The 24,959-nt window shown below is 43.8% G+C and overlaps 1 protein-coding gene across 3 annotated transcripts in view; it reads left to right on the forward strand.

Annotated features, from left to right (window-relative positions):
* The window catches only part of NAB2 (NGFI-A binding protein 2), a 125,791-nt gene that overhangs the window by 61,380 nt on the left and 39,452 nt on the right, over window positions 1-24,959 (forward strand). For all 3 annotated transcript variants that reach the window (XM_069653556.1, XM_069653554.1, XM_069653555.1), the window contains exon 3: window positions 11,107-11,240. In XM_069653556.1, coding sequence (XP_069509657.1) covers window positions 11,107-11,240 — 134 coding nt within the window. The remainder of the gene's footprint in view (window positions 1-11,106; window positions 11,241-24,959) is intronic.

Genomic DNA, 24,959 nt, shown 5'->3' on the forward strand with positions numbered 1-24,959 from the left:
TGATGTGTTTATTCTTGGAGACAATACCAGTAACTTCACTTTCTGAGACCTCTTCGAAGACAAATAAGGGGCGCCCAGAGCAAAGGAATGTACTAGAGAGTTACCAACTCCTCTAGAATCTGAGCTGGCCCTATCTGAGCTAGAATACATTGCTGATGGTGTAAGGTTTTTTGGATAAAGCCATCATGTATACGTTGGCACCAATCATTGTCAATGACAATAGGGGATTCAACCACAGTTCCGCTTAACTCCTTTAATACTACAAACAATTCTTTGGGTCTTGATGTTGCCATCGTTATTCTGGCATTAAAATGTGTTTCTTTAGCTTTAAAAACTGCAACTTTAAAAATCTTGGCTGCAAGCTTGTAGCTATGCAGAGTAGTATTAGACAGATGTTTCCGCCATTTGCGCTCTGCCTTCCGTTTAGCTGTCCTAGCATCAAGGATATCAGGAGAGAACCAGTGATTGGATTTGGCCGATGTTTTCTGATTCACAAGTCGCATGGGAGCTAATGTATAAAAAAAAGCCTGGTTGGTTGCTGATCTAAAATCATGTATAAATTCTGCCAGCGCAATATTATCATCCAAAGAAGGTAGTGATGGAACAACTAAGGATAAGGACTCAAAAGCCTCCTTTGTATCCTTTCAGCAATTCCTAGTAGGAGCCAATAGTTTACCCAGCTGGGAAATTCTATTTAGAAGGAGAGGTACCTCGAAAAAAAGAGAATAGTGGTCAGACCAGATACAATCCTCTAATAGAATTTCAGATACGTTCAGATTTTTTTGTTAGATCCAGTCCAGTGTATTTCCACCTTTATGGGTTGAGGATTTAACATGCTGGTCAAAACCTATAGATTGAAAGGTTTGTAACAAAGACGTAACATTGTGATTGTCAAGGTTATTAGCCCACAAGTTAAAATCACCTAACACCAAAAGAGCCGTTCAGTGTTTGGAAATACCATCAAGAAAGGCCAATAGCTGTTCTTCAAACAGTTGCATCACCATAGGAAGTCTATATAGTAATAATATACTAAGAGTACTAACAGCATTGAGGTTCAATTTCAGTAACATAGCCTCACAATGATCAAACTTAGGTAGATCAGAAATGTAGAATTGAAGCTCTTGTTTAAAAATCAAGGCGAGTCCCCCCTACCCTAGACCCAACACGGTCTGTATGTAAAATAAAATATCCATCAGGAGCTACCAGTTGTATAGCATGGAGTGCAGCTTCATGAAGCCAAGTCTCAGTAATTGCCAACACATCAAGCTTAAATTGCAAAATAAAATCCAGAGACCGCATATTTAATAGTGCATATTTGAAAGGGTGTAAAATAAGTTCAATAAGAGAGTTAGTTTCTGTTTGTGTAGAGTCACCATTTGCACAGGCAGATGTTGTTTCAACAACCATAGGTGTTAACTGTATTCTGAACTATATTTACTGAAGGAGACTAACACTGGAGTTGGGTTGTTTAAGTCAGGTGAGCAATCAGTAATGGTTTTTGTGGGGACGCAGTTACCTTGGAAAGGAACAACCGACATGGCTGATAGCCTAGTTCTACGATTCTTCTGGATTTCAGCTATAAGCTCACACCGGGCTGACATGCAAAAAGGTTGGTAGTTGAAGCACTTCCAACAAGATGTAACTTAGATAACCAGCTCACCTTACACAAACCGGCACAAACCGGCTTTGACGCGCCGGCGCTGACACGCCTGACATTGTCTAAAAGACTGCACGAAAACTACAGGAGTGCTTGGTAATGTAGTTTGTGCGCTAAAACAACATCAAATCAATTTTAAAAAATGCAGAAGGAACAGCAACAATCAAAGGTCTACTAATAAAATTCAGATTGCGTCTAGGCTATGTGCTCAACCAAATTAATATAGTTAAAAGATTATATATTTGATTATGAAAAATTCTAAAAGGCACCAGTGAACCAGTTAAACAAGATAAAATAACAGGATAAGCAGTGTAAGCAAATATAGCAGCAAGGATTCACAAGGATGTGCACAGTAACACACAACGTAATGAAAGAGATGAACCTTCTAGCCAGAAGAGACTGAAGTCTCCCCTCTTGTGTTAAATAGCTTCTCTGTCAGTTCAGGCTCTCATTCTTGAAAATTATCCCAAATTTACCAAGGTTCAGGTAGCTTTTCATTTAACCTGCATACACCAACATTCGATCTTTCATGAGAATAGTATTACATCACCAAAGAACAATCACACCTCTCCAATGATAAACCGGCAAAAAGAAAAGAAAAGAAAATGGAATTCTGGAGAGCCGTGGGACCAGACAAAGCAAGGCTTGTGGTTTTGGAAGGTACTTCCCATATCACAGCTGGGGAAAATCTTGGTAGCCAGGAATGAATGATCGATTCAGTATCACACCTGTGAAATTCCAATCCTACTTTTCAGGAGGTTGGCCAGACTGATTAGCCCCTTAAGTGCCAGGCTATTATGCAAGTCTATGCAAAAAGGATGAGCATACTCGTCCTTGGCACTTAATGATATCCCGTGGCAAGGGCTCAAGATGCAGATCAGGATAGAAGCAATATAGAAGGCCAAGGCGGTGGGAGATCTCATTGCACAGAATGTCTGACTCTACATGTGGGCTATCAGGCAGGAATATCTGGTAATGCCTTTTAGCCCTCCACTATGGAGCAAGCCAACAAGCTCCCCCACCAGGACAATGAGGGCTCTGGAACACTCCAGGGGTTTATGAAGAGTGCAACATGAAAGAGAACATATTGATCGTCCCACTAAAGGAAATATCACTGATCTGGATGAACCCAACACCACTGTGCTGGAGAAGCCCTGATATACTGGCACAATTGGGATGAACATAGGATAGGATATGCGCACCAAATAGTGACAGACGCGGTAATGGAAGAGATGAAGAGAAGTGTAGATGAAATGGAAAAGAAAATTCAAAATATCTGTATGGAAAGACACATAAGATCGTTGGGCGGAGGAAGGCACTGTATTACTTAGTCCTGCAGCTGCAAACAAATGGAGGACAACTTTTCCATAAATTAAGAGAAAATTGGAAGAATGACCTCAAGCATGAACATTGCTTGGGCAGAACTCCATGTTTGGGGGTTCTTCACTTTCGTTTTATGGAGCCCTTACTCTTTTTGCTTTTTCACATATGGTTTTTAGGTTCGCTGGCTTATTTACGTGATTAGAGGGACGTCTGCTGAAGTCCCCCTGACACTGCAATCCTTTTGCTAGTAAATAGTCCTAGTAAAGGGGTACTTTGTAAGGGCCTCCCCTTTAGGCCCTTTGGTGATTTTATCACCCCAAATTGGTTTTGTCAGTAGGCTGGTGGCAGCAGTATCTTACTTTTGGCTTCAACAGGGTTGCAAGCTGATTTACTGCATTAGTAGCCACTGCACTGTGGCATAACTGCACTATGCTCTACTGGGTGATATGTTTAACCTGAATACGTATTTTGAAATAATAGTTATTATATGTGTGACCTTGTAATAAAAGTGTATATTTGTCAGTATACCAGCAAGTGTGTTCTTTGGGGGTGACTAGTCAGAATAACTGTACGTCTCTGCCAGTCCTCCACCCTCTCTAAAGTAAGCCTGCAGCTACCATTAGAGAGCCTGGTCTCTTTCCTTTTGGGTGAAACACTGTTCTATCTTTAGGTTAGATGGTTGCACAACCTTCGCCAGAGGGACTTGCCAACATGTCCTTAAGTAGAACATGCATGAAAAATAGGAAGATGGCCTTCGTTCATGGGCAGCATGCCCAAGAGATGCTAAGACCAAACTCATCTCATACCAAATTCTACAGAGATAACGGGTACCCTCTAATTCATAGAATACATTGTGAAATGCTAGACCTTTGCTGGCACCAATGTGGCATGTTCTTACACATGCTGTGAAAATGCTCTAACATGCAAAGCTTCTGGAAAAGGGTACTGCAGGCCATTGACAAGGCTTCGGAGGAAGAGCTAGATGGGACCCCCCATGACATGAATACTGTCAACATACACAGAACTACAAATTCAACAACATAAGGGCATCAGCTGGCTTCAGCTAACGCAAGGAGCATTGTGAAGAGGCACTGGAAGTAGGTGACTGGCAGCTTTTACAAGGAATAGATGGACATACTGCTTGAGGTATCGCCATTTGAAAACGTACCTCTTCATGGAGCCAGTGAGCTTTCGTAAGCAACACACATCAGGGTCAAATTCTTAAAACATACCTAAAAATAATCGACAGTAAGCGCAACTGACACTTACAGAAAAGCACTGAAGTACAATAGCATGACACCTCATGTGACTGGTGCAGTTGGGAAGGAAGTGGGGTGCAGGAAAAAAGGTGACGTGGGAAGATGCGTGAGGGCTTAATTCATTCAAACCCTTATAATGCTGAATAATAATAAATGATTGCATTAAAACTTATTTTTCTGTAGTGGAGCTAGCTATTGCAGCGGTAATGACTAAATCAATGCCATAGATCAAGCACTTCGTAGTCTCTCCTGGCAGGCCACACGCTCTTGTCATTATTACAGAACATCTACCCACAAACCCACATTTAATACCTAGAAAATATCACTGGAAAACGTCTTTCTCCTGCTAGTCTATCCTTAAAACATGATTTCTCTCAGAATCCATGTTTCCTTGCAGGCTACCCTGACTCCCAACTATATCATATTAGTTTGAGGATATGAACGGATCATTGAGAATTCCCTATACCTCTCCAGCCTCTCAATCACATGCTCGTTTCCCTGTCCTTAACCTAATTATAGTGAGATGACACTTTCTTTCCATAAACGTTGTTTCTCTACGCTCTAATATGTGTCCTCCTTTCTCTACCTTCCAATGTTCCATGGCCTCTTTTCATATAATCTTTGTCCCTTTATCATACAGGAAGGGCCTTCTTCCACCACCGACCCCTTATCCTCCCTAATGTCAAACCCTTTAGCTACTGGGTGGCTTCCTTCTAATGTGTTGAAATGTCCTTGGAAGATGTCAACTTTATTCTTCAAGTCTGTTATTGGCCCTGTGATCTCAGTTCTCCTTGTCCTAATTTCTTCATGGATCACTCTTTTATAGTTTAATTCCACCAAAAGGGGTTTTGTTCTTCTCCCCTGCGCATCTATTCTAGTTGAAGGTTCTCCCAGGAATAGTGACATCCCTTACTTCTGCATCCTTGCCTACCCTGTCACCCACCAATAGACGACAAAGTTTGTGCTATAGAGCACTTGGTTTTCCCCTTCACTTGTGCTACCACTTAAGTGCTTCCTGTAACCTCACTAGAAGATTATCTGAACAACAAGCTAACACTTGCCGAAGGGGCTCCTGCGTGTCCAAAGGTCCCCCACATCCTCCTGTCAATGTCTTTTCCTGTGAGCCAGCTCACTCACCCTCTTCACATGGTGTGCAGTAATAAAATCAAGGCAAAAATGTCGTCAAAGAATCGCCAGGTAAAGGTGTACCCATTATACCATTATACCATTTATGGGGAGTAGGGGCTGTAGGGGTGTCGCCCGCTCCCCTTAAATGGTATCATGGGTCCGGGGGTTGCAGGGATGTCCCCTCCATCCATTACATGTATTGCAGTGGCAAAACCACAGCCTTTTTGCCGCGATTATTTCTGTAAACATCAATTTCTGACGTGATTTTAACACATGGAACCCTTCACATAATCTGTTATTTTCATTCTCTACCCCAAATCCCAATGTGCCAGGGTCCCCATGCCAGAAGCTGTACTTATTTATTTCTCAGGATTCATGTGGATGTTTTCAGTGTTCACATCCACCCTACTCTCTCTTGCCTCAACGCAGTGCTCATTTCCCTCCTTTTCTCTGGGGCATGAGGTTGCTGTCTGCTTCACCTCACCTATTTCCCCTGTCATTTTCATTACTAGGCCCTCCAGTGTCTTACTGATCAATTCCACTATCCACATTCTCTCCAACACACTCCTTGGATGGAGCCTAAGGCTCTGGTGATTTTAACCAGTCTTTCCTTCAAAAAAGGATGCATATATCAAAACCTTGTGACAAAATGGCAATTGGGCGCAAGGTTCTACTCAAGTCCCACCTGGTCGGCTTCAACAGCCTAAGATCTTGTCAAGGACTACAACCAAAAAGGCCCTCTCAAATATTGCAGGATCCTGGTTCTGTTGCGTTACCAACCTCACACATTCCAGTTTTTTATAGTTCACACCAATGAAAAAGATATCCACCTCCTCTGTACTTAATGTCTCTGAAGGCCCAGGTACTATCTCTTTTCTCTTAACTGCAGAGCTAACTTCATTCTGGTGACATCTCTGCTCTCTCGTCACGGTTCGGGTTCTGGATACCATTGGGGTGGCTGAGTCCTCTCTATTCTGGTTTCAACAGCACCCCTTAACTGGCAGGTCATGGTGCATGCCCACATGTGCCCACTACCAGCTGCTCCTCTTTGCTCACCAGAAAAAGGTCTGTAGGCCTTTGCCAACTTCTTTCTCCCTTGATTCTCTCTATTTGCTTTCTTTCCCAGTAGCTACAACTTTAGACATATGCTCATCTTGCCTCTTCAACTTTATGGCCCCTGTACATGTTTTTTAATTTTTTATGTTATTGTTCATTTATAATAAGCGCGAGGGGTTTCTAAGCGTGGGATAAGGATTCGAACCTGTGCTGCGCTGCGTTACCTTGTTTCCAAGACAAACTCGTTGCCCCTGAGCTATCCTTCCTCTGCTTTTTGTTCCCAAACTGCAAGCCAATCACTCCTTGGTAGACACTTGTTCCAATGCTTACGTTTGTTTGAGGTCAGTCCATTTTGTTTCCTTCTCTACTGGGCTGTTATCTGCCCTTTTCCCCTTTCTGGGGCATTTGAAGGGCTTAATCATCCTCTCAGGACACCATTCTTTTCACTGGCAAACATGCCAGAAGGGGCAATGTTGGTGGTCCTAGGCATCAGACACCATGCCACACTTCGCCTTACTCTGCTGAGTGTTCCAATGTCTTTCATCTTTAAATACTTAAACCCATGTGGCGGTTCAGGCCATTTTTCATATTGTTGTGTGGTCCAGGGTCTTTAAAGGCCTGGGAGCTCTGTAGTCAGATTGCCATCTTCTTAGTCCCTCTAGTAACCTGTGTAGTATCCAATCTAAGAGCGCTTTCATAGCATTAGGATGGTGCTCTCCTATTTAATGCATGGTTATCTCATAGGGCAGTTTAATTCCCAATAGAAAGTATATCCATGCATGGGGTAGAACATGATTCAAAACATTCATGCTGCGACAACTAGACTAAAGGTGTACCTTCTCTTGTAAAGCAGGTGGACTGATCCTAGAGCCGTGGGTATGCGGTCAGGAAGCAGGGCGGAAGGATAGCTCAGGGGCAACGTGTTTGTCTTGGAAGCAAGACAATGCAGCGCAACACAGGTTCAAATCCCGATCCCGCGCTTTGAAACCACTCGCTGGTATTAAGTGCATTATAGAAGAACAATTATAATTATAACTATAATTATAAATGATCTTTTGCAGGTGTTATACTCTCAGGTTTAGATACATTTTCATTGTAGCTTTACACAGGTATATCATCTGCAGTAGTGTCCCTGTAGTGAACCTATGTGAGCAGAATGAAGCCGGCAGTGCCCTCCCTGAATCTTCAAAATGATTCTGTTTGCATAATTCCAAAACCTTAAACGGAAGCGGATACGTGTGCCGTTTGAAAACCAGTATTATGAAACACAAATAGTCAAATATATATTAAAATAGCAGTGCTGTGCTAAGATCCCTTACTGAACAATCTCATCCCAAGAACCAAAGTAAATTGCTTAGAATGTGACATTATTTCACGACCCTCACCACTTATCACAGAAGATCAGGAATCTCCAGTTTCTTTGAATGGGTGAATTGGATGTGTTCTACCGTGTAGCTTAGCAGGATTTGGTCTACACCAGGGTATTCTAATGCTGTGTTGTACTCTGCCCTTACAGCGTTTTCGGTAATAAACAGGAAAATGCCCAATAGTTTTCCTCTTTAAAGAACACCCCATCATAGATGCACTCTATCCCTGATATTATTTAATCTAGTTATACACACTGTATAAGCTGCTACTGACCTTGACCTTGCCCATGGTGTTTGTGAGTCTGTGTTCCATGGAATGATGTCCTAGGGCATCCAAAGTGTTGCCAAACTCAAATGAAAGGAATGTAGTATAGGAACAGAGATCAGAATAAAGATTTAATGAGCAGGAGTGAAAAGTTACCCATGGATATCGGGAATCCCTGCTTAAGAAGTGCCTACTTCTGCAGGCCGAGGAGCTTGCACATACCATTCTGCAAACATAACTTCTATATGAAGTGCAAACTATAGCTTTCTGTATATTGGATATTACCCAGTATGCTTTCAATGTCTTCCAGATCTGCTGCTCTAGTGTTGCTTCATATGGATTAAATTATCATAACACCTCTACTGCTGTCATAACACCTCTACTGCTGTCATAACACCTCTACTGCTGTCAACGCAGATGGCAACATGTATCCATCTCATTTAAAAATGGAGCAGATCCTTCTGAATCTGGAATGAGATACTGGCCACATCGCGCCTTTACTCAGGAACTAACTGAAGACCCTGCTATCCAAAGCAACTCATTGACGCCTGTTGATTGCGGATGTCCATGAAAAAATCGAATGAAAAATGTCAGAGGGAGGAAAAAAACGGAAGTTATTTGAACGAAAATTACTTTCGTTTGTTCTCCCGAGGAGATTTCTGGAAACTGCTCCCCCGCAATGCCCTTACTTACCTGTTGATGGCATACCTCGCCGTGTACCGCCGACTCTCTGTATCGCTGCAACGCCTATTCCCTTCACTCATGTGGATGGGAAGCGGCGCCGCAAGGTCCTTTTTTTCTTTTTACTTTATTGTTTTGGAAGCGGGTGACACACTCGATGCCATTATAGCAAAAAAGGGAGCGCGGGACACCCTCACAACATCCCGCTTCCCGTGCTCGCTATAGTGGTCACGTATGGTAGACTTGTTTGACATTTTCGGTTGTCTGTAATTTTGGTACAGCCGAAATTCGAACAATTCTACCATTCATGCTTTTTTGGTTAAAAATTGTATACGGATACCGTTGATCGCCTGCAAGTCTGCCCTCATCTCGCCCTCCCTCCCCTGCTTCGCATGCTTACTCTCTCTCTGTGTTGCCCCAGTTTCTTGGACGCACATCATTGTTTTCCAGCAAGGATTGTACGGCAGAAAATCCCCTACACACCTACATATATACCAGTAAGTTCATCTTAAAAAAAAATATTTTACTCAAGAGTCATTTAATTAAATACCACTATCTCTAAATACCTAGTGATATGCATACAGTGCAATATTTCAAAAATCCCTGTACAGAGCTTCGGATACCCGCTCACTGTTTACTAAAAGCCACGGCTTGATGGAGGACTTTAACCATGTAATTTTTTCGGTCACGTAAATTACTTGCAGATAATCTATTCGGCATCTCTGGCGTACACGTTTAAAGGTTTTCCAACTATTGCGTTATTCGGACACCGGACACCATGCAAGGTTATCTTGGTATAAGGGCTCCCTGTCGCTGCACAGTTATTGCGCTTCATGGTAATTTACTTACACTCGTAAATAAGACCTACGTGGATAGACATTTTTTTTTTAAATGAATAAAGATTATTATTCACTTTTCCAGGGCTGCTTTAGTTCACAATTATATTATAGTAATATACATTCGTATTATGAATCTTTTTTTAATAAAATGTAACATAAAAAAGAAAGCTGTGCATATGCCCAGCAAAATCGTCACATTTGATCACCTGACGTGAACACTGACTCAGATAAATGATATCCCCAACTAAGTTGAATATTGACAAGAAATAACAAAACAACCTTACATTGCTTCACCCTTATCTGTTTCATGACATATTCGATTTTCAACAAGAGTTTCATTGATGCATATTCTTGGCAAAAGTCTTGCCAACAGATTTATATACCCATATTGACATGGTGAACCACTCTGCACACATATTCCAATACAAACCAGTAGGGTGTAATAGAGACTAAGCGCAGGAAATCCCCCTAGAACATCAGGCTGCCTCCGACAGAGCAGAAGAGTATTTTGGATAGCGCAATTGATTCAATTTGCACTTACGCTAAATGTGCTGTGGAAAATGTCTGACTTTTACAGGGGTGTTAAAAGGCGTCTAAGCTGTGCAAGAAAGGATGTTAGGGGACATTGGAGATGATGATAAAGTTAATGGTGATGGATTATCTTAAGTAGATTACTAAGGTACGACGTGAACCTGAGCTGTGAAAACCTCTATTTTAAGGACTATTGGAAGTTAGTGGAGGATACAGTGGAGAAATAAAAGGTAGAGAGGATTTTAGGAAGTGGAAGCTACTAGGCGCTTGCAACAATCTGTGCAAGACATATGTGCTTACAGCGATTTTGAGGTGTGACAAGGTCTAGGTGAAATGGGAAAGAGGTGAACTCTGATCTTAAGGAGGACACGTGGATTTTAAGGAGATGTTAGAACTATCAGAATCTGGGGTTCACCGTATGTTTTACAGACTATATAAATCCCATGATCCTAGCCTCAAGCGTGGTGGAAGCCTTACGATACGACTGTTATATATTTGTTTTATTATCTTGGCAACTTTTTTCAAAACAATGTCACCTAAATGCAGTCTCAGCACCCTCCCTGGTGGCACCCTGGCTTCCTTGCTTCCTCTATGTCCTTCCCCCCCTGGAACTCTGGTCTTCACATCGATCATGCTTTATACAGCCTTCTGCCTGCTGTCTTCCTGCTAGTAACTTGCTCAAGCAGGCTAGACTGGAAGCCAAACTGGAAGAGCAGTGGGACGCAGTGAGCCATTAGTGGGGGAGACTGGGAAGAGGGAAATGTCAACATTGGCAGAGTGTGTGGGTTGGAGAAGACTCCTAGAAAAAGGAATAGAAACTCACCCAGGGTTCATGGCTGTCTTCACCCCACTCTGACTGATGCAGTACAATGCATGCATTGTGTTTGTTTTGCGGTGACAGAATTGCAGCAATTTGACATAAATCCATTTGCTTTCGGTGACCCATGAATGATACTGTGCTATTGTTCTCTCCTTCTCCTCCTTGTTCCGTACCCACCAGTTGACCATTAATGAGGCAGCGGCCCAGTTCTGTATGAGGGACCACACCCTGCTCCTGCGCCGCGTGGAGCTCTTCTCACTGTCCAGGCAGGTGGCCCGGGAGAGCACCTACCTCAACTCACTCAAGTGTTCCAGGTAAGCACCCAGCTCTGTCAAACTCATTTATTCTTTCACTATTTTAAAACTGTATTGTGAATTCCTGTTGCCAAATTCCACCAAGCTGCACTACAATCTTTTATTTTCTGCTTATGAACAAAGCAGGAACGCATCAATAGTTCATGCCTTTCCTTAAAGTGTCCACCACAGAAATATCACAGAAGAGAGGTCTCCATAACCTTTCATACCTTGCCCTCTCTGTGGAGAGACCATGCATGAGAGTGCTGGTCAGTCTCTGTGTTTTTCATTCCCCAGCCTCTCTGCATAAGGATACTCTTGGTTCTCGTCCTTAATTATCATGTTGGATCAGGTTGAGTCGGGGTTCTAGGCTTCGAAACTGGATTATTTTATTTCACAGTGGGCATGGAGTCCATGTGGTGTCCGCCAGGGACGCCTTTTCTGGTCATTTATATTCAGTGTCTGGCTTTGTGCGTGTTGCCCACAGTAGCCCTCTTTTGCTATGTGAGGTGGCCTTGTAGAATTGTAAGGTTGACCTGTGATTAATGGCAGTGTATTTCATTGGGCCATGTCTGCTTCTTCACTGCTTGGAGCCCATGTTCTAGTTAGCCACCTTCAACCAGCATCCTTTGTGCCCTTCCTTCATCTTTAAAAGGACAGTAAATAACTGAGACTGCTCTTGGACAACAGCTGAAGATTTAAGGAGAGACTTAAATCAGTAAAGGGCGCCTTCTTCTGAGGAAATGTGTACCTGCTTTTCATTCCCTGCTATAAAATTGGCACTGGCAGTGTTGGTGCCTTGGAGCATTTACAAGTGGATTGTGTCTGCTCGCCAGGATAATACTAATGAAATCACTGATAGTGCTTCATGTCAGATTCCTCACGCCTCAATGCTGCTGTGTTCGCTTATAGACCCCACCTGAGCTTCAACTCAGATGTTGTGACTTCTCGTTAGGGCATTCATGTCAGGGATTCCTAGTCAAAGAAACGAATAACATTGAGGACCTTTTGTTGCAATTCCTTGTGGTTTGGGGTTTATGTCACTGTCACTGTCAGTGCTGTTTTCTTTTGTGGGATTGATCTACCAATGGTGCCTTGAGGTGACTTAGTCGTCCGTGTGAGGCTTCCTAACAGAGAGCATGAGACAACTGTGAGGGCATAGTCTGGCTTCCATGCTCATTTGTGCCATGCCCTCTCTGTGGAGGAATGCTCTCCGGCATTGAGTGAAGGTTTGTCTGCAGAAGGGGCCCCACTGACATCAGTATTCTGTCTATGGCCTGGATGGGCGCTGAACATTGCACTATTAAAGAAAAGGAATGGGGGCCTTTGATAACAATAGTTAGGTTACCTGTTATCACTGCATAGTTGCCAAGCCATAACCGTGCACTACACTGCCTGTGCCATGGGCAAAGGCTCAGATTAATGACGGTAGATATGCTAAGAAATTATGTGTTTTTTTAATGTGAGTTTTAAAGGAGTGCTTGGGATCCTCCCTTAACGACATGTAAAGATAAAGTAATGTAATTGTGTGGTCGCTGGGATGTTTGTTTGTTTGTTTGTTTATTTAATATAGCGCAAAACCAAACCCGTGGGTAGCTGGACGCAATATGTTATACCATATTAGGCCAGAACCACTGATAAAACCTTTGCACTTCCAGCATGAAATGTATTGGTATAACACCAAGCATTTCTAAAATGTATACTCACAATACCATGTTTTAAAATAACAATTTAAATCACACTTCACATCAAATTAACAATGACAATATTCCAAACCTTTAATAGTCATAAAATCTGTATCAGTAAAACAGCTTCAATGTAAAACGTCTCCTACCCAGGGCGGTTGGCATAAGGAAGTACAACCACTACTCGCAATCCACTGCAGTTATGTCACACTTGGTTTCTGGGGTACACCTGCCCCTGATCGCCCAGGTTGGCAACAGCAAAAATCACTGGGAGGACAGCGTGTTTTTGCCCATGTCAGTACCACCTGAGTTCCGTAGGTGCCAAAGTCGGTCATGAGTGGTCTCAACCATTCCTTCTCAGCTGATAGTACTTTGCACACAAAATTCAAAAGGGGATTTGTGTCTCTACCATACTTTCGTCTCAACCACACAGTGATATGTGACGTACGACATAAGTCAACCTGGCTACTCAGTTTTAAAGGGAAGAATGCTTAAACTAAATTGTAAACACTGTTCTCCCATGGCATTAAGGCAAACTTCTCTACATTAGGTTTTCTTACTTTCCGTGCATGGCGCCACCTCTGACTTGACCAGTCCCTGAGTTATCAGATCACTGTTCCCACCCTATAGAGCACTTAGCCTCCATACAGCTGTCTTTTGTTAGCAGCTCCTGGCATTCCCAGGCGTGCATCATACTACCCTACCCATCCTTTTCCTGATAACATACAACCATGGTAGCATCCTTGCCCCGTGTAAAGACTTTACTTCGGCTAGGAGTGATCTGGGAATTGTGAAGTGTGGAACGGCCAAAATCCATACTATACGGATACGGATATAGGCAGGTCTCAGTGCTGCCTCACTTACGATATCTCATTGGGATCTAAATTGAGATTTGATAAGGCGGAGCTAAATGCAGCTCCTGGGTATCCAGCATTAACCAGTGACCAGAAGCTACCACTGGAATACCAGGAGCTAGTACATAGTGTTCCGCAAATCGGATTTCCATATGAGATGAAATCCTATTACTTTGTCAAATATTTATGACCCCTTATACTTTAAATGTCATATCGATGTGCCCCAATGTTTATAGATTGCCCCAAACGCGCAGAATTAACTTCACATAGGTGTGTTTGTTCAGCAACCATTGACCTGAGGAGCCAAAAGTAGACCCTTGTTAGCTGTTGGCGTCAAGATAACCAGGCTCTTTTAGGCTACAAGCAGAAACTAAATAGTTCCCAGCTCCCGTCAATTTCAAACCCATAATTCGGCATGGGGCATAAAATTGCATGCAGCCATGGGCAGGCTTGGCAACTTTTTCTGAAACACATTTTCAACTCGCTTGCATATAGGGAACTAGCAAAAGCCTTAGCTTTATATGTGTCCTCAAATGTGCTTCCAATGTCCTCAAATGTAAGTCCACAAATGTACTATTAATGCTCAGGATACTGCTGGCTTCCTGCTTTTAAGGGATAGTGATTTTGATCACCTTTTGTGGCCAGGAACGCAATACTGAAAAACAACCGGCCAAATATGTATTCCATCTGACAATCTCACAGGAGTATTTTTCCAGCAGGATATTATGATTACATTTCTTCTGGAGGCCCATTATTATCATGATCTTAGTTTTTGTGCATTGGCAGTAAAGCCCTTCTCACAACAATAGGCCTTCAAGCCTCATATTAACTTAAAGAGCCCATTTCCTGTCCTTGCCAGTACCACCCAGGTATCTGCAAATACTAGCGCGGGCACATTTATGCCAGCCATTTGTGGGTTATGAGCCCCAACCCTGCACAACCAGCCATTACATCTTTAAGAAATTAGTTTAAAAGGGGATGCGTGAGCAAGCACCTTTTCCTGGCACCTTTCCTAATTGAGAGGTTCACAGCGCATTCCCCTCTCCAGCCCTAAGTGCAGTTCGATCACATTTCCCATGCAAGAGCTTTAAGGTGCCCAACAATCCTTCGAATTCAGGTCCACAAAGCCCGCAAACTTTGATAGGTTTGAAAACTCACTTTAGGTGTAGAATTAGGGGATGCCCCAAAGACCCCGCATGCATCTGACTCACATTGGGCCAATAGCATTGATCCAGGGTAGGTTTATCGAGGAGCCACTTTATAGCAGGTGTTGGACCTCTCAGGTACTTTTGAAACAGATAAGTATAATGTATGATGTGATATGATATGATATTGCATTTGTAACGCACAAGTGATTCAAGGCGTGACGAGGCAAGGGAGGGGGAACAGAGGGAAGACAGACAGCAATCCTACTAGGCCAGGTGTCATTCAGATCGCGCAAGTGCATGGGAAAGAGGAAGTGGGAAAGTGCGGGGAAGGGGAAGGGGACAGTGCAGTACATGGGATAATAGAATAAATAAAACAATAAGTTAAAGTACGGTCAGCAGGTGGCAAGTGCAAGGGTAAGTGCAGACATCAGGTGTCGAGTGCTGGTAGTGGGACTGTAGGGGTACAGAACAGTCCCCAAGTGTGGGGGATGCTAGGAAGGCAGTGCAGGTGTGCGACTGGCGGGGGATGGGACCTGGGCCCGAGATCTGAGGGTGGCCAGGTAACCAGTGCAGTTTCAGTTTCAGCCATGAAGTCAGTAAGAGAGAGGAGGAGAAAAAGCAGAAGCACAGAGAAAGGTTTTGAGGTGCTTCCAGAACCGGAGATGATTCTAAGGAGCATTGGTCAAAACTCAAATAATATTTTTAGACCACTTTAAACGATGGGCTTGGGATTGTCCCCACAAGAAATGGTTAGGAAATGTATTGGAAAGCAGGTGCTTTTTAAGGCACATTTAAGCCACAAGCAGTGATGAAAACTGGATGTGCTTCAGTCATTTTCTAAAGTGGCTGGAGCTTAGCAGCCAATTGTATTTTGTAAATCCTAAAGATCCCCAGCACCTTCACACTGTGAGCCATAAGCAGGGCAAGTGCCCGATAGAGAGCAACAGCATCTCTGCCAGCATCCCCAAGTGACCAATCACTGCATGCCCACACTGTGAACCCCAAAATCAGGAATAGTAGCCCCTAAGCGACCAACATTCAAAGTTCAAAATGCGTTGGTCCTTAGAAGCTCAAGTATGCATATTGCTCATTATTCTAAAAATACAACCCAATGTTCACATGTTATTGCTTCATGCTATTAGGGTGTACTAGCCCGGAGAGTACTTCTTCATAGCACATACCTGCCCGGGCTAGCCCATTGACCAAAGAGAATCAGCATACTGCCCACCTTGATTGGATCATTAACCAGTCGGCATTATATCACAATTGCACACATTAAGTCATTTAATAATGTTTCCTTGCATAGGCCGAGTCCATAATATACTAGTTACCACGGCGGCCACCTCCCTAATGCCCGCAACCCCACAAAACTACCACACCTTGGCAGATTGCATAATATGCCAGTTCCACACACTGGTCTCATGTATTATGGCCCCAATTAGCAGCATCATAATTGCCTGCTTACCACACATTTACAGCATCCACAGTGTCATGATTACAACACATTGGCAGCCTGCATAATACCCCTGTTGCCACACATTCTCAGTTCTCACAGTGCTTTAACGTCCAAGTTGTCCCCCCACCTCCCATTTCTCCCTTCCCTCCCAAATCCAGCCCAGCAATCGTCTGATATTGTGACGTCAGGCTGAGGACACTTAGTTCAGAAGACGATGCCTGGTAGGATAGGCTGGTATGGTACACAGGTGTTGTCCATGTATGTGCCCTGTAGAAGCTGACACTCATACTTCCCCATTTTCATGGGGAGTCTTCCGGACTCCCTATGAAAAAGCTGTTCCACTTTTTCCCCTATTTGAGGATGGGAGCTGGCATCATAGCTCATTTTGAGTAAAGCCATGAAAGAGCCCAGGCTGGACATAGTCCCTGCGAGTAGCTGAGCCCTCAAGGTCAACCATGGGCGTAGGGCATTGGGGGAGCAGGGGTGGACAAATCCCAACTACAATTTCAAGTGGGGGGGATACAATGGCATTTATCCCACCCCAGTTCCCCCCATGTGTGTGTGTGTCTCTGGAGTGCAGAATCATGTGCAGTAATCCGATGCCTGCGTGCAAACTTGACTAAGACTTAGTTTGCACGCAGTTCAGCTGCTTGAGCAGCAACAGGTAATGGGTATTGTCGAACAACAACAAGAACTCGTGTTGTGCACAGTGCGTCCCCCCTCTCCCTCCTCCCACAGGTATTGAAGACAACAACAAGAACTCATGCGTCCCCCTGTCACCTCCCCCGCGCCTGCGCATTGGAGCGTCGTCACGTGTGCCCAGGCAAGACCAGGGAACATACAGCACGTTCCAGCCCAGCCCTGAGTGCGCAGTGCACAGTTATGCAGCCTCCTCCTCCCCCTCACATTCAGAAGCCAGGCAGCGCAGCGCCGCATGCTGAGAGTGTGACTTGTCGTCTCCAACTGGACCGTCCAACTGGTCCTTTGTCAACTCGACAACTGAGAGGCAGAGACTCGACAGTGAGACCTCTTACAAGGTAGGTAAATCAAAAGTAGTGGCCCATTGCTGGAGGCTCTTAGCTTGTTAAAATAGAGGCCGTCCAGTTGGGAATATAGCAACTACCTTCCCTTGGGTCCTGTATAGTGCAAATATTTGGTAAAGTGCTGCACAAATGTTATGTTGTTAACCCGATAATAGTGTTAGTTGCGATCGACTGTGAGAAGAGAATCCATTCGAGACACGTGTGCCCTGCCCGACACCTGTGCCAGCAACTGGTGGCCTCCGAGATATTTAGGTGATGACAGTATCCGTGTGTTAATGTCGCGTCAAATTGCTGCCACAATATGCGTATTTATTTATTATCCAATGTAAATTAAGTCACTGAATATATCAGCGGCGACCTGCTCTATATTTAGAACGCGTTTTTAACACGGTATATTTTCGGGCCGTACGGCCGCCGCACGGTGCACCCCCAGATTCAGCACACTTTTTTTTTGGGTTGCACATTCCAGGTGCAAAAACACACAGTCACAGTGCTTGCCCAAGTTCAGAAGAGGAGGAAATGATGTTGTCTACACATGATGTACCCAATACCAGATACAGCAAGAGTCAAAAGAAGCTGCCATACGAGTATAAAGGATCTGAGATCTAATCATCTATTATAGTTATAAAAGAGAGATATGTACTAGTCAAGCTTTTCTCATCAGGTATATGCACGAGACAATCACCCCATGTGCGAGAACTGGCTTGCACATGCATGGAACTTTGGCACACAAAGTTCAGAGAAGAGTGGACCTCGGAGTCAGAAGCCACTTCACATAGTTGCCACAATGCTGAAGACATGTACACGTACTCATCAGTTTTGCATATACTACTTGGGAGTTTGTGGACCGCTTACGAATACATGTCCTCAGAACCCATTACATTCCAAGGGCTTTAATTCATGGTCTGGATCCTGTTCACAACACTTCTTGCCTGCAGTAACATTAAGGTCTCCCTCCTTTCTTATACTACACATTGTGGAAACTCAGGGTCTGATTAAAACAAGTAACAGCCCGCAAGTAATCACTCTAGAGAGGAAGCGAGCGAGTAGTGAGAATGCAGAAAGTCAGAGACTTGATAATAGAAGATGCGCTCTAACAGTTTTGAGAGGAAAGGAAGATGAGAAATTGGATGGTAGATGGAGGGAAAGGATGGGTCGAGGGTGGGTGAGCATAAACAGTAGCACCTGGCACATGCCCATCTAAAACCTAAGCACAAGACAAAACTGCTGGTCTTGTCAATGCTTTTTTTTTAGCGGGACTTCAGTGCAAGGAACAGCACTATATCAAGTGTCCGAAGGGACACCTGGTTACGAATTACGATATTTTATTACACCAGTAGTACAGCTGCAATGAAGGCGTTAATTATCAGCAGACTGTTTAGCAGACTGTTTACGTATTATGTTTACATATTACACTGACAGTTTGACAAAACTGCTCGCTAGATCTAGGTCAAAGAATCCCAGGGGGATGTGTTTGGGGCAGGGAGGGGCAAGCAGTTAGCGGTAATGGGCGTAAGGATTAGCATATTCGGTTCCATGTATTAAAATCGCAGCAAAATGGCAGTGGACACAAAATATCACAGCAAAAAGGCTGTGGTTTTGCCACCGCAATCCATGTAAAGGATGCATGGGATACCCCCGCAACCCTGTACCCATTATACCATTTAAAGGTAGCGGGGGACACCCCTGCAGCCCACAGCCCCCTTAAATGGTGTAATGGGGTACACCTTTAATGGGTCAAACCACAGCATTTTTGCAGCGATTTCTTTGTACAGGTGACATTTTTGCCGCTTTTGTATCACTGCATACCGCATGTTCATAGGCAGTCATTGGGTGGATACATGTTCCCACACAACCACTAGAAACTGTGTGTCCCGCCTCACAGGTCATCTCCCTCCAAGCAAAAACTGAAAATAGGGCTTTTTCTATAGTTTGCCAGGTGCACCCTGCTCATGCTATCCTGGCTACTCCTCTGCTTCACTGGCCTATGCCATACCTATCCTCGTGCACACACTACGCTCCGAAACTGTGCAAGTTTTGCGTGTTTCCAAAACCTAAATAAAACAAAAAAACTAAATATATCATGTTCACCTGAGATATGTTTTCATGTAAGACCCGAGAATGTGTCCTGACTCCTAACATTTGCCCACAGACGACGGATGCCCAATGACATACCGAGTGGGGTGTGGGGTAACAGGGGCAAGCTGCCCCCCCCCCGGCTCTTCTAGGAGCCAGACCGGGACATTTGTCAGTGGGACACCTCCCTGGTTCGGCACCTCAATGAGGGTTCCCAACGGGAAAGGTGTCCCGCTGGCAGGACAATGTGCCAACGCGCAGCCCAGATTAAAGTAATCATGCACTCAAGTGTCAAGATGGCAACAGAACAGCCCGCTGGGTTATAAAACAAATGACACGATGTTGGTTGGGATTGGTGTGGGAGCATAGTGAGGCATAGATAGTGCAGACTAATGTGTGCAGGTGCAGTGAGCAGGCTACAGATGAGGTGGTAGAGAAGGAGGAGTATCGTGGGTGTGAAGGGGCAGAGATGAACAGTAAGGCGGAGGCATAAAATAAAAGAAGTGAGGCAAAGGACATGGGAAAGAAGAAAAGGAGTGGTGAAGTGGAGAGTGAAACGAACTATAGGAAGAAGGAGGAGGAAATACCAACAAAGGTGTAGGGGGTCAATGAGAGATACAGAGGAAGTGGAGATAAGAGCTAAACATATATATATGTGATTTAATACGTACTGCTATTTTAATTTTGCGACAAGTCGAGTTCTTTCACTAAAAAACAATAAATAAATAAAAAAAGAAAAGTCCCAAGGTGTCCCCTGTCCCCCAAGATTTTATGGGTCTCCTATGCCCCTGACCTGGTCAACAGGGCTTCTGACAGACCAGGCCGAATAGGTACCTCCACAGCCTTGTGTTTCAAATGACCTGTCCTTTCCAGAATACAAAGTCTCCACTCCCAGGCACATGCTTCCTGTTCAAAGAAGGGACCTACCTGCACGACGTGGGCTCAATACCCTTGGTGTCCATATGTCAAGCTGAGCATCTTTTCTCTGAAGAGCATATGGGTTAAAGCAGGGTTGTATTCCTAAGCCTTTCTGTGAAGGAGTTTCCATATATATTCTTGTTGATTTTTGTTGATAAAGGAACCTGGTCTGTCTTTGATGCCTATGAGAAAATCCCCACAACAGTGGGGGCTGTGTTCATGCCCACTAGTCTTGCAGAAGTTTCTTCCTGTATACGTCACCACTTAGGGTCGAAGGAGAATCCAGGCTGCTTAGAAGATCTGCCCTGGGTCTGTGACCGAACGCCCCAGACCTTATGTACGCATGTCAGAGGGCCGCCGGCTACAAAAGGAGAATGACAGCTGCCTCTTTTTCGGCTGTTATGGATACAGAGATCGCCTCCCTGCGACCTGGACTCTATGCAGCGTACTTGGACGGCCTGCTTTTTGCATGTTCTCTGAACTCATTCCTGTCTGTGACCTTCCGCCTCCAACTGCCTTATCTAGTTTTCAGGAGTAAGGGTGCCCAGAGGAGTTATTTTGTAGGTATTTCTCATTTGGTACATGGCCACCAGATGGGTTGGGGGGGCAGAACAGTGGTCTGTCCGGGAGTAATATCTGGTGGGTGGGCACTTACATTTGATGATAACATTAAAAAAAGTCAGCTCTTTCTCTTTCTCTCTTTCTCTCTCTCTCTCTATATATATATATATATATATATATACACACACACATACATATTTATATATATATATATGACAACACAGGGAAAACCCTCAATGGCACACACAGCTCCATACACCATAGTTCTTGTGCAGTGATTCGATTTATTAGAGACAAAGCCAAAAACAAGAAGCAGGAGGGAGGTCCCCCAATGACAATGCGTTTTGCCCTACCCGGGCTTCGTCCAAGTCACAAATGCAAACAATCATGACCAATATATAAGTGTGATGGTCCTTTCCTTTTTGATGTTCATGGTCCTCAACCCCTGTATACATAAACATGTCATACAAGGCAGCAATCTTACAGTGATGGACACCTACTGTTCCATATGGCACATCATACATATACTCTGCCAAATGATGCATCTCCAAGTGGCTCCACAATTAAAATTGGGGTCAGACCATTTAGGCATGAAACACGGAGCATCGTCATAGATCTGAAATTCATATTAAGGGCAAACGCGTGTGCAGTAATGCAGAAGAAACACCAGTGATACTTCCAGGCTGCAGAGATATATAAACTGAAAAAAATATATGCAGACCTGCACCCTAGAAGCATAAGACGCAAGTGCAATAGGCAATAAAGTGCAAGAGCACATAATTCAACCGGCTCCTATAACCCTCAAGTAACACCCTGAGGAGATCAGACATACAGATGCGCCAAAGATAGGGATAAACTGCAATTGCATGCAATGCCTCCAACCAATAATATTCATGCATGAGACCATGTGTACACAAGTGCCCTGAATAAAGTGCAAGTGCTGACAATGAAACAATGTCTTGGCTTACATTAATAGGCTGTTGCATCGATAATGGATGTAAAACAAATGTACATGTACAATAATGCATAAAATACATACCATATATACATCATCATAGATCTAAAATCAAATAAAGTACAAATGCATGTGCTCGGATGTTAAAATGTTAAAAAGGCGCCAACCATATTTACAGGATGATAAGATATCCAGCCCTGCATCGTGTAATTAAATACACTCTATCAATAAAACGAACACGCATGTGCAAAAAGCAATAAAGTACAAATGGTGCAAGTGCACTTGATGCAACGGACTCCTGTGACCCTCAGATGTCTCCCTCAGGAAGTTATATATAAAGTGCAAATGCACATAAGCATCACATTTCCAAGGAACCCAAAACACTAAGTGCAGACACCAAGAATGGTAATGGACTTCAAATGCACACGGTAACTCAAACCAATAAAATAAACACATCAATCCTTGCTTACGTAACACACATCAATCCTTGCTTACGTAAATGTCCCAAATATAGTGCAAATTCTAATGATAAAACAAACTTTAGGTTAGCGTCATTATAGGTGACTTCACTAACACGAAACATCATGGCATGATGGAATCATATGCAAATGCATGGTATGTTTCGGATATCATTGATCAGACATTGATTGCAGATGGTGAAATATATACAAAAGATTATGGGTGTGGGAAGGTGAATTGCGCTCAAGGAAAATTAGGTTATAATTGTGTTAATCATCTGAAATATGATATGCTAGGACAAATAATTTCAGAATAGTATAGTATTTATTCCAAATTGTGAACAGCCGACATGTGTTTCGACCCACTGGACGTTTTCAAGACCTGAATCAGGATTCAAAGTAGATGCTTCTGTAAGGACAAGCCACAGTTATCGGAAAACCTTCAATGATCACACCACATGGTTGCACACAATCATAGCCGTTCAAATGGGAGCAAAGTTGAATATTGCCAGGTCAATAATTCCTGTAAACGGTAACAAAACAAGTATGGGGCCCATTCCCCGCGATCTGAAGATCGAGTCCAGAAATACGAAATCTGATCAATGAAGGTTTTCTGATAACTGTGACCAGGCATAATCTCACTAAGGTTTCAGATTCAACTAAATTCTCAAATTCCGATTCACTGGAATTGACCAGACTATTTGAAATAGAAACTCTACCTTCATAGGACTGGTTTGTCCTTAAAGAAGCATACTGTGCTGTCATTGGATAGCTCAGGAAGTTGAACGTTAAACTCGGACATGGGCCAGCCTGCACTTTCCAAGGTTCGTATCTCAGCAGGGATGAATCTGCCCTTCATGCTTCTGAGATTGATAAATTAAGTACTATCACATTTGGTAGTAATAACACCTATTTTTACACCACTTAGAAGTGGGAAGAGTCGAACATGAAGCGGTGTACATACAAATATGATATAATTCCAACTATTAAACCTGGATTTGGGAAGATCTAGGCCACAGTGACATCAAAACGTCAAGTATTTTTCCACAAACTGATAGGGCTCAGAAATGTAAAACAATGAAGTTGACTCTAAATAAGATGGTCTGGTTCTGGGACACCCAGTCTGCCTGAGCTATATGGACAAACAGTACTTTCCTGCTGTACCTTTGCGAATATAGCATATTAGCACCCGGGGTGGGGGAGCAGCCAATCGGGTTCATTGGATCTTGGGCAGAAAACTGCTAATCTCAGCCTGCGTTACATGGAACCTGGAGGCTGCTTCCCCTGCCCTAAAGCGCCATCTTCCTCCCACCATGCCCTATCTTTTTTTTTTTTACTGTTCCCTTCACCCCATCTCCCCACGTACTTCTTTTCATAGGCGGTCCCTCTGCTGCACCACGCTTCTGCTGCCGCTCTGTCACCGTCATGGAAATGGAAGAGGGGCTCCATTTCGAGCCCCACCTTTCATATCCATAGCAGCCATCTTCAAACAGTATTTTCATTTAATTAACGGGACACCAGGGACATCCCATTTGTTGAATGAAAATGCAATTTTCTTAGCACCCCGTGTTTCTGAATTGGAATCCTGGGGTGCTGATCCAAGGGCTGGAACGAGTTTCAACATCCATGGGCTTTTGTTAAATGCCCTTGCTTTGCTCTGGCCCCGACCGTTAGCACCTTCCAACCCTTGGAACGGGTGCTTAACGCTATATTAGAGAAACCCAGAGGGTAGTGTGATGGAAATGTCAAACTGCAGCTCACATTATCCGCAATGTGCACAGATTCCATCTGACTAGAGTATACATGATAGGCCCATGGTTTATGACCCTAGAGACCGGTGGAAGATGACATACGTTGGTAGACCATGAGATGAGCTTTGCAAGTGTTTCAGTGTGTTTTAGTCTCCACATTTAACCTACACATCTTTTTGAAAGTTGAATGGACCAACAGCAAGATTTTAGCCTAGCCCAGCTGCATTCAGAGGGCCTCATCAACATATCTATGCCCTCCACACATAAACTCAAATGGAGTTTTCTCAATTCAAAAAATAGCAACCAGCCCTCACCAAACCCTACAGCTCTGCTGAAGAAGGGTCCGGTTTAAGTGGTGCAAACCGATGATTTCACTCACTGAACTTGCCAAGTGTCTCACCTAACCCTGCCTGCTTGTCATCAGTAGCACTTTGCATACAAGTCGGCCAACGCATGGAAAGGTAAAAGCAAAACTACAAGCGCCATATTGGAAGTGGAACTTCTTGGGAACAGCGTAGCAAACAGAGAATCGCCAAGGCCCAGTTTAGAAGCTAGTGCGATTCGTTGGGCGTAAGTCTGACCACACAACGGAGTGCAGGAAAGAAATCATGCTTCTGCTTTGTTTGCATCAAGGGCAAGTGAAGGAGGTTGGTCATGAAAATCTCAATGCTTGTCCTTTTACGCCAACATTCAGCAGCCCATGTTTTGCATGCGTGTGCTGCTGAGGGTGCGTGGGGGACAGGGGGGTTCAGCGCTTCGTGGAATTAAAAGCTATCACATCCTGAAAGAAAATCCCCCTCATGTGAGATGCCGGGTACGTGCACAATGACAGTGG

This window comes from Ambystoma mexicanum, chromosome 3q (genome assembly GCF_040938575.1).
Source record: "Ambystoma mexicanum isolate Mex_15411 chromosome 3q, UKY_AmexF1_1, whole genome shotgun sequence".
Lineage (NCBI taxonomy): Eukaryota > Metazoa > Chordata > Amphibia > Caudata > Ambystomatidae > Ambystoma > Ambystoma mexicanum.